The sequence below is a fragment of the Strongylocentrotus purpuratus genome, unplaced genomic scaffold (genome assembly GCF_000002235.5).
Source record: "Strongylocentrotus purpuratus isolate Spur 01 unplaced genomic scaffold, Spur_5.0 spur5_scaffold_5, whole genome shotgun sequence".
Lineage (NCBI taxonomy): Eukaryota > Metazoa > Echinodermata > Echinoidea > Camarodonta > Strongylocentrotidae > Strongylocentrotus > Strongylocentrotus purpuratus.
In genome coordinates, this window is record NW_022145611.1 from 24,378,333 (window position 1) to 24,389,868 (window position 11,536).

The window sequence follows — 11,536 nt, forward strand, 5'->3', positions numbered from 1 at the left end:
AATGTTTAAAATTATACCACATATTGATTGTTTTGAGGACCGTAAATATTGATGTTGGAATTATTCCTTACTGTTGTTGCAAGTCATTACATGTGGAAAACTGCACTCATAACAATAATTGTTCGCCGATATTGGTGTTTATTTCATTGGCACCTGTCAGTGATAACTGGCTCAAGTTGATGAAGATTGATTCAATCAATAACAGTGTCAATGAATTCATCCCCCAAATCGGCAAACGAATATTTTCATGAAATCAGTTCTTATATGAAAAAGATTGGTTTAAATTATGTGCCTGGAATTCTACGATAAGAGAGACTAGGGAAAGAAGAAAAATAAAAAGAACGAGTATTCTACAAATATTTACAATGCTTCAGTTTAGAAAAAACAAAACATAAACAATATTCAGTTCTATATACTTTTTGTTTTTCAGGGCGGTCTGCGATGTTCACCGGACTACTCTAAATCGGGGTTGCAGTATCTAGCCAGGGTCAATGACCCTACCAAGGCACACTCAGTGTACCTCTTCACCTCTCCAGTGGACAAGAACTTCTATACTGGACAAGAACTTGAATGGACATGAACTTATTTTCAGGAGATGAGAACATGACGATTCATCTCTTTGTCCTTTGGTGATTTACAAAGAATTATACAAAGACACTCTACTCTGTATAATAATTGAGGATACTTGACTTCATACCACCAGAAACATGTACATTTCTCTTATTAAATCTTCCTTGGAATCCGCATTCATCGATGGACATACTACGTACGATGACGCCTAAACATATTGCAGTCCGACTTTCTATATTCTGAAAGAAACACGATCATGTTTCATCAGGTTTTCTCATTTAGCAAGCAAGCAACAAATCTAGATTGTCTCATACATTTGCAACCATGGTTATCTCCAAATGAACACGGCGACGTCTGCTTCGGAAGCAGAATCCTCAGATATGTAAACGATGGAATAAAACAACATTGAACTACTAAACTATTCTCTCAAATATTATTAACTAAAAGCAACACTATCGAGAATCACCTGTCAGAATCGTGTACACAACTCACCAGAGACAAATGTCAACCTGACTGATATGAACCTGGCAAGAGGCTTGTTGATTGGCCTGTGTCGGAGAAAAAGGGCTAGCAAGAGAATTCGACACTACATAGCTGATTCTAAGCAGGTTGCACTATTCCGTCAAATCGGACGGTCATAAACTGTAAACAATTCAACTGAGAAATATCTGATGTCAGAATCTTGAAGAAAACTAGCCTATTCGGCCTGACTGATTCGAACCTTGCAAGAGGTTTGTTGATCGGACTGTGCCGGAAAACATCCAAGATAAAGAAAAACTTTATGATTGTTATGATACTCGATCTTCACAACGACCTAAGATATGGAATAATACCGGTGCTGATCATTTGCAAATGGAACAATATTGGAGCGTGACGGACTTTTGGATAATCATTTTTTTGGATCAAATGGAATGTTCATGAATTACTGTTTGGATCATATTCCCGCTGGATCACAGGATTGAAGGGGAGAATGCAGAGACTGAACCGTGAGATGTCGGGGCAAGTGAAGGTTAGCCTGTAAACAATACAACAATATCACTTCTGATCTTAATGGAGCTCTGAAATTTACTGAGATGTGTCAAAGTTGAGTTTGAGTTAAGTTTAAAATTAAAAAAACTATAACATTTACACATAGGCTTAATTGATATAAATGTAGTGTAAGGGCCTAATTTGAATCTGACCCTAACCCATCTCAGAAAATGTCGAGCTCTATATCAGGAAGATTGTTGCGTTGTAGAAAATCTATGAAGTGTCCAACTTTTCGAATTTGACACGTTTCGTATCGAATCCTCGCGGCTCGGCATGCCTCGTTGCCACTCGTCGCATTTCGTTGCGTTTCGTTTCGTTTCGTTGCGTCTTGTGACTTCTCTTCACGTAACGACAATTTTCGGTGAGATATAGTATGGATTATTATTTTGTTGGTGAATATATGATAGATTATCGCCGTTATATTTGATTTAAGTTTAGTCTGTGATTGCTATATTAATTAGCTTGGTAAACTGTAGAAAAGATGATAACAATAATACTATTAATGATAATGATTATTGGACAGAGATCGTTCCTATCACATACGACAAAGAAGAAGGGAAAAAATGAATATAAGAAGAAAAGGAAGATGTGTCGTACAGATAAGTGTCGTATTGGTAGGCTTGCTTTACTAGAAATGTAGTTTGACAATTTTTTTGATTAGCATAGAATAAGAAAATACGACGAATATGAGGAGGACATGTACCTATAGTCTCATTAGCAATATTTATATTATCTTGCCAAGGCAGTTGAATTAGATCTATCTGCATACATGTTGTATATTTATCTACCGATGTGATTAAAATTGCGACTAACATGAGAATATTAGGAAGATACATTTAGGTATATATGTAGATATAGGATTATCTATAGCACCCTTGAATTTAAACTGCGAACATTCTATAAACCGATGTGATGAGAAAATATGTGTTGTCAAACTCTCATCTCTCCTATCCTTCATGCATAGCACTAGTTTCTTGTAACACATTATAAACTTTGACGAGTCACAAGCAAGTTTTTAGTCTTTTTTTTTCCTTCTCACCAAGTATCATGTGATAATGAACATTAATAGACATCGGGATTGTCATTCCCCTCATATTTCATTCGATTCAAGCTTTAGGCTTAGTACTAAGGATTTAATAAAGTAACAGGATGTATAGTTGATACATCGTATAGGCGACAAAGTAGCTTGGATTCGCTCTCTTTTTGTCTTTCAGGATTTCATTGCGGTGTACCTGCATACATCCATGACTTCTTTGATCTTGTCGACTTCGTTAAGCTATCATCCATAGACTACGTTCAGCCTCTTCACATCCCACGTTCATGGCACCAAATGGCAGAATTTGATCATATGACTAATTTACATAAATGTAGCGTAATGGTCTAATTTGATCTTGCCCTAAACCATCTCTGAAAATGTAGAGTTTCATATCAGGAGGACTTGCGTTCTAAAAATCAGGGGGGCAATTTGAATATTCCTTATTATATTTGGATACACCATGTCACATCTCATCAAGTCTCGTCACCTCTCGTCGCGTTACGAATCTCTCTGTGGTAAGATATACTTACATCTTTATTGTAATATTCCCATGTTAACTAGCTTTTTATAATCAGTTAGACCTAATATTATCAAGATATGATTTGATATTGTAGCATTAATTTACATTATTAATTTGAATGGGAAATTTAAAAAAACGTGCTCTCATGTTTACAGTCAGTGTGGAAATCATTTCTCACCAAATACTGTAATAGAATTAATGGTCTTTTAGAGAATAAATGCATAGCAATCATAATTAGCAAGGCATTAATGACGTATTGGTAATATCTCCACATTAAAAAATCGAATCGTATCCTATGTAGTAACTACATATCGATGTGATGAGAAATCGACAAAATGAATAAGAGAAGAAAGAGAAGATGTTTTTAGAGATATGTGTCGTATTGGTACTCTCTTCGCATAGCAATTAAACTAGATCTATTCATAAAAATATGAGAAAATACGACAAAGAAGAAGAGACTAAATAAAATGTCTTTCTAGAGATTATGTCGTAACACTTATTGAAGGCAGGACTCACATCTATCACATACTTCATTCACTGCACTAGTTTAATTTAGCACCTATTATGGAATTATGACATTAAATTGGCATCAGAAGGGTCATTTACTCTATATCTCTTGTGATTCAAGCTTAAGAACTACGACTAGGGACTTAATGAAGTGATAAGATGTTTTGATACATCTTGGATATGACCAAATAGCTTGGACTCGCTCTCTTCATGTCTTTCAGGTTCTACAATGCAGTATATATACACGCATCCAGGACTTCATTCACCTCTACGAACCACCGCGTCGACTTCGTTTAGCTACTGTCCATCGACTGCGTTCACCTTCTTCACATCCCACATTCACGGCACCAAGGAGGAAGGCGATCATTTTCAAGATCTGGCCCACCACTCTGATATAATTATGTGTACATCGTCAGCAACTACGAAAAGAGCTCAAAGATTAAGACTCAGTTCAATTATGCCATCTCCCTTGTATCTTTTTGGTAATTGTGTTTTTTCTTTCTGTGAGTGGGACCTGATGCAACACCTCGGAAAATATAAGTGTCATTGATCTACGTAGGCAAGTATTATCAGGTATGTATTCCAAAGTTTGCTAAAGAATTTATCTATTAAATCAAGGCAGAATGAACACGAGTATATTTCTCATGAAAAAGTTTATATTGAAACAGGTGTTGTACTGTTACAAGGCGCGTGACAATAATAAGTCTCATAATTACCATTCGACTGATATGAATACATAATACGAAGGGAAATGCTCAACATTAAAGAGCTACAGGAGAAGAAGAATCGTTAAAAAATGGATAATAAAACAGGGCAAAATGTATTGTGATTATGAAATGCAAAGACATATTTTTAAAAGTATGAATGCAAACAAAAAGAAGAAAATTATTCACTCGAATTATTGTGAAGAGAAATATTTATTCAATATATGATGCGATTTTTGCAAGATTTCTCATTGTACAGGTGAAAGAAGGGAGAGGGGATGACGATCACTGATTTGACTACGCCACACGATGACGACCATGGTAATGACTACGGTGACAGCGAGGGTGACATAGGAGCAGCAGTGGATAGGCTTCGTGTTTCTGCAAACGTTCAGTAAGATGTGTTCATTTTAGATAACGACATAAACCCAATACATCATTTTAAGTAAGTTTATTTCAGTTAGGTAAATTCCACACTCGTGGAGATAGAATTAGATTATTGTTGATAGGACAACATATGATTTAAGATGGAATATCCAAATGTTTGAAATCTAGGATGTAGTTTAGTATCTGTTAAATCAAAGCGGAATGAAAACCGAGTATATATTCCTCGTGATATAAACGTTTTTGAAACAGATATGGTACTGCAACAACCCACGTGATAATTGTATTTTGCAATATTATACTTCGACAGGAATGCATAGGTTATATAAAAGAAAATATGTACAACCCTCAAGGGTTACGAGAGGGAAAAAATATAAGCGAATGAATTTTAAAACGGGGCAATGTATCTACATTTTTACGAAATGGCGATTAGGTATGACTATCAAAAGGGTGGTGTCTAGGATGATAACTACGATGACGACCATGCACAATTCACTTGAATTATTGAAATTAATTTACTACATATTTGACTTGAAGAATGGCATAAGTGCAGCCATGATGGAATGCCTTTCGATTCCCCCCTCTCCTTGTATCAAACCAAATAACTCTATCCGAGATTGTCATCTTGTCATCCTCCTTCTGTAATATCGGGTAGGGTTACTTTCAGGTTGATGGCGAGAAGGATGACTACCAGGGTGACGGCGGGTAGGGTTACTTTCAGGTTGATGGCGAGAAGGATGACTACCAGGGTGACGACGGGTAGGGTTACTTTCAGGTTGATGGCGAGGAGGATGACTACCAGGGTGACGGCGGGGAGGGTTACTTTCAGGTTGATGGCGAGAAGGATGACTACCAGGGTGATGGCGAGTAGGGTTACTTTCAGGTTGATGGCGAGAAGGATGACTACCAGGGTGACGACGAGTAGGGTTACTTTCAGGTTGATGGCGAGGAGGATGACTACTCTAGGGTGACGGCGGGTAGGGTTACTTTCAGGTTGATGGCGAGGAGGATGACTACTACGGTGACGGCGGGTAGGGTTACTTTCAGGTTGATGGCGAGAAGGATGACTACAAGGGTGATGGCGAGTAGGGTTACTTTCAGGTTGATGGCGAGAAGGATGACTACCAGGGTGACGGCGGGTAGTGTTACTTTCAGGTTGATGGAGAGAAGGATGACTATCAGGTTGATGGCGAGTAGGGTTACTTTCAGGTTGATGGCGAGAAGGATGACTACCAGGGTGATGGCGAGTAGGGTTACTTTCAGGTTGATGGCGAGGAGGATGACTACCAGGGTGACGGCGTGTACTTTCAGGGTGATGGCGAGAAGGATGACTACCAGGGTGACGGCGGGTAGGGTTACTTTCAGGTTGATGGCGAGAAGGATAGACAACCAGGGTGATGACGGGTAGGGTTACTTTCAGGTTGATGGCGAGAAGGATGACTACCAGGGTGATGGCGAGTAGGGCTACTTTCAGGTTGATGGCGAGAAGGATGACTACCAGGGTGACGACAGGTAGGGTTACTTTCAGGTTGATGGCGAGAAGGATGACTACCAGGGTGATGGCGGGTAGGGTTACTTTCAGGTTGATGGCGAGAAGGATGACTATCAGGTTGATGGCGAGAAGGTTACTTTCAGGTTGATGGCGAAAAGGATCGCGAGAAGGATGACTACCAGGGCGACGGCGGGTAGGGTTACTTTCAGGTTGATGGCGAGAAGGATGACTACCAGGGTGACGGCGTGTAGGGTTACTTTCAGGTTGATGGCGAGGAGGATGACTACCAGTTTGATGGCGACTAGGGTTACTTTCAGGTTGATGGCGAGGAGGATGACTACAAGGGTGACGGCGGGTAGGGTTACTTTCATGTTGATGGTGAGAAGGATGACTGTCAGGGTGATGGCGAGTAGGGTTACTTTCAGGTTGATGGCGAGAAGGATGACTACCAGGGTGACGACGGGTAGGGTTACTTTCAGGTTGATGGCGAGAAGGATGACTACCAGGGCGATGGCGAGTAGGGTTACTTTCAGGTTGATGGCGAGAAGGATGACTACCAGGGTGATGGCGGGTAGGGTTACTTTCAGGTTGATGGCGAGAAGGATGACTACCAGGGCGATGGCGAGTAGGGTTACTTTCAGGTTGATGGCGAGAAGGATGACTATCAGGTTGATGGCGAGTAGGGTTACTTTCAGGTTGATGGCGAGAAGGATCGCGAGAAGGATGACTACCAGGGTGAGAAGGATGACTATCAGGTTGATGGCGAGTAGGGTTACTTTCAGGTTGATGGCGAGAAGGATGACTACCAGGGTGATGGCGAGTAGGGTTACTTTCAGGTTGATGGCGAGAAGGATGACTATCAAGTTGATGGCGAGTAGGGTAACTTTCATGTTGATGGCGAGGAGGATGACTACCAGGGTGATGGGGACTAGGGTTACTTTCAGGTTGATGGCGAGGAGGATGACTACAAGGGTGACGACGGGTAGGGTTACTTTCAGGTTGATGGCGAGGAGAATGACTACCAGGGTGACGGCGGGTAGGGTTACTTTCAGGTTGATGGCGACGAGAATGACTACCAGGGAGACGGCGGGTAGGGTTACTTTCAGGTTGATGGCGAGAAGGATGACTACCACGGTGATGGCGGGTAGGGCTACTTTCAGGTTGATGGCGAGAAGGATAGACTAGCAGGGTAACGACGGGTAGGGTTACTTTAAGGTTGATGGCGACGAGAATGGCTACCAGGGAGACGGCGGGTAGGGTTACTTTCAGGTTGATGGCGAGTAGGGTTACTTTCAGGTTGATGGCGAGAAGGATGACTACCAGGGTGATGGCGGGTAGGGTTACTTTCAGGTTGATGGCGAGAAGGATGACTACCAGGGTGACGGCGGGTAGGGTTACTTTCAGGTCGATGGCGAGAAGGATGACTACCAGGGTGACGTCGGGTAGGGTTACTTTCAGGTTGACGGCGAGAAGGATAACTACCAGGGTGACGGCGAGTAGGGTTACATTCAGGTTGATGGCGAGAAGGATGACTACAAGGGTGACGGCGGGTAGGGTGACTGTCAGGTTGATGACGACAATGATAGTCTCCAGGATGACGAAAGGTGACGACCAGGTACACAGTAGTTAAATTTTATGAACCGTTTTACCACATAACTTTATCAACGATTTTGAAGAGGAACATTGATGTTAGTCATGATGTTACATGTATAGTAATCACCTTTTAGTCGTAGACACAGAAGCAAGACGATAAAACACCTTCTAGTGTGCCAATTCCTACCAAAACCATTGTATTCTCAAAGATCATGAGGAGTTTAATAAGCCAACTTCAGGTCCTACATCGTGCACTGGATGGGACTTGTGTCGTAACTTGTAACTGACCATTTCTTGCCTTGCCGGTGGATTGAAGAAGATTATAAAATCATCTATTCATTTATGTTGCAGCGCGGAGAGCAGGATGACTTTGAGGATAACTACCAGGGTGATGACCAGCAGCAACATCAGGGACGATGTCGACCTACCAGGTTGATATCAACGAAGGAGACGAGCAGGGCGGTCACGACCAGGATAATGACTATGCTGACGTCCCTGAAGAAGAACAGGTAAACAATAATGACATAATTCAATCATTTTACCACATAAATACATTAAAGATCATGACAGTATGCTCTCTCATTGCGATTTACAATTTACATTCTTACAATTGGCGTTTCATCAAGGAGGTACGGAATAGCGGTTTCTGTGATCGACCGAAGCAATATTGGCAGATTAGATTGATTACAAAAATATATTCATTTATATTGCAGCGTGGGGAAGACGACGACGACGATGGACTGGACGACTACCAGAGTCACTACCAGGGCGACTACCAAGCTGATGACAACGACCAGGATTACAATGAGGTAGGAATCGGTCAATGTTTAAAATTATATCACATATTGATTGTTTTGAGGACCGTGAATATTGATATTAAAATTAATCTTTGCTGTTGTTGCAAGTCATTTCATGTGGAAAACTGAATTCATAACAATATTTTTTTCGCCGATTTTGGTGTTTATTTTCTTGGCACCTGTCAGTGATAGCTTGCTCAATTTGATGAAGATTGATTTAATCAATAACAGTGGCAATGAATTCATCCCCCAAATCGGCAAAAGAATATTGTCATGAAATCAGTTCTTATATGAAAAAGATTGGTTTAAATTATTTGCATGGGATTTCTATGCTAAGAGAGACTAGGGAAAGAAGAAAAATAAAAGGAACGAGTATTCTGCATATATTTACAATGCTTCAGTTTAGAAAAACAAAACATAAACAATAATCAGTTTTATATACTTTTTGTTTTCCAGTGCTGTCTACGATGTTCACCTGACTGCTCTAAATCGGGGTTGCAGTATCTAGCCAGGGTCATTGACCTTACCAAAACACACTCAGTGTACCTCTTCACCTCGCCAGTGGACAAGAACTTCTATACTGGACAAAAACTTGAATGGACATGAAACTTATTTTCAGGAGATGAGAACATGACGATCCATCTCGTTGTCTATTGGTGATTTGCAAAGAATTATACAAAGACACTCTACTCTGTATAATAATTGAGGAGGCTTGATTTCATTCCACCAGAAACCTGTAAATTTCTCTGATCAAATCTTCCTTGGAATCCTCATTCATCGATGGACATACTACGTACGATGATGCCTAAACATGTTGCAGTCCGACTTTCTATATTCTGAAAGAAACACAATCATGTTTCATCAGGTTTTCTCATTTAGCAAGCAAGCAAGCAATCTAAATTGTCTCATAAATTTGCAATCATGGTTATCTCCAAATGAACACGGCGACGTCTGCTTCGGAAGCAGAATCTCCATATATGTAAACGATGGAATAAAACAACATTGAACTACTAAACTATTCTCTCAAATATTATTAACTAAAAGCAACACTATCGAGAATCACCTGTCAGAATCGTGTACACAACTCATCAGAGACAAATGTCAACCTGACTGATACGAACCTGGCAAGAGGTTTGTTGATTGGTCTGTGTCGGAAAAAAAAGGCTTGCAAGAGAATTCGACCCTACATAGCTGATTCTAAGCAGGTTTTACTATTCCGTCAAATCGGACGGTCATAAACTGAGGACAATTCAACTGAGAAGTATCTGATGTCAGAATCTTGAAGAGAACTAGCCTATTCGGCCTGACTGATTCGAACCTTGCAAGAGGTTTGTTGATCGGACTGTGCCGGAAAACATGCAAGATAAAGAAAAACTTTATGATTGTTATGATACTTGATCTACACAACGACCTAAGATATGGAATAATACCGGTGCTGATTATTTGCAAATGGAACAATATTGGAGCGTGACGGACTTTTGGATAATCAATTTTTTGGGATCAAATGGAATGTTCATGAATTACTGTTTGGATCATATTCCCGCTGGATCACAGGATTGAAGGGGAGAATGCAGAGACTGAACCTTGAGATGAACCTGAGACTGAGATGTCGGGGCAAGTGAAGGTTAGCCTGTAAACAATACAACAATATCACTTCTGATCTTAATGGAGCTCTGAAATTTACTGAGATGTGTCAAGGTTGGGTTTGAGTTAAGTTTAAAATATAAACTATAACATTTACACATTAGGCTTAATTAATATAAATGTAGTGTAAGGGCCTAATTTGAATCTGACCCTAACCCATCTCAGAAAATTTTGAGCTCTATATCAGGAAGATTGTTGCGTTGTAGAAAATCTATGAAGTGTCCAACTTTTCGAATTGGACACGTTTCGTATCGAAGCCTCGCGCCTTGGCATGCCTCGTTGCCACTCGTCGCATTTCGTTGCGTTGCGTTTCGTTTCGTTTCGTTGCGTCTTGTGACGTCTCTTCACGTAACGACAATTTTTCGGTGAGATATAGTATGGATTATTATTTTGTTGGTGAATATATGATAGATTATCGCCGTTATATTTGATTTATTTAAGTTTAGTCTGTGATTGCTATATTAATTAGCTTGGTAAACTGTAGAAAAGATGATGATAACAATAATACTATTAATAATAATGATTATTGGACAGAGATCGTTCCTATCACATACGACAAAGAAGAAGAGAAGAAAATGAAGATAAGAAGAAAAGGAAGATGTGTCGTACAGATAAGTGTCGTATTGGTAGGCTTGCTTTACTAGAAATGTAGTTTGACAAGTTTTTTGATTGGCATAGAATAAGAAAATACGACGAATATGAGGAGGACATGTACCTATAGTCTCATTAGCAATATTTATATTATCTTGCCAAGGCAGTTGAATTAGATCTATCTGCATACGTGTTGTATATTTATCTACCGATGTGATTAAAATTGCGACTAACATGAGAATATTAGGAAGATACGTTTAGATATATATGTAGATATAGGATTATCTATAACAGTTAACACCCTTGAATTTAAACTGCGAACATTCTATAAACCGATGTGATGAGAAAATAGAGATAATATGTGTTGTCAAACTCACTCAGTGCAGAACTCTCATCTCTCATATCCTTCATGCATAGCACTAGTTTCTTGTAACACATTATAAACTTTGACGAGTCACAAGCAAGTTTTTAGTCTTTTTTTTTCTTCTCACCAAGTGTCATGTGATAATGAACATTAATAGACATCGGGATTGTCATTCCCCTCATATTTTATTCGATTCAAGCTTTAGGCTTAGTACCAAGGATTTAATAAAGTAACAAGATGTATAGTTGATACATCGTATAGGCGACAAAGTAGCTTGGATTCGCTCTCTTTTTGTCTTTCAGGTT

At 39.8% G+C, this 11,536-nt stretch overlaps 1 protein-coding gene across 1 annotated transcript; it reads left to right on the forward strand.

The window, feature by feature from the left end:
* The first annotated feature begins 7,745 nt into the window (after positions 1-7,745).
* On the forward strand, positions 7,746-9,468 carry LOC115929456. The gene is made up of 4 exons (XM_030998386.1): positions 7,746-7,857; positions 8,187-8,344; positions 8,549-8,644; positions 9,089-9,468. Exons 2-4 carry the CDS (start codon positions 8,252-8,254, stop codon positions 9,236-9,238), a joined length of 339 nt encoding a protein of 112 aa, XP_030854246.1. The 5' UTR covers positions 7,746-7,857; positions 8,187-8,251; the 3' UTR covers positions 9,239-9,468.
* Positions 9,469-11,536: the final 2,068 nt, after the last annotated feature.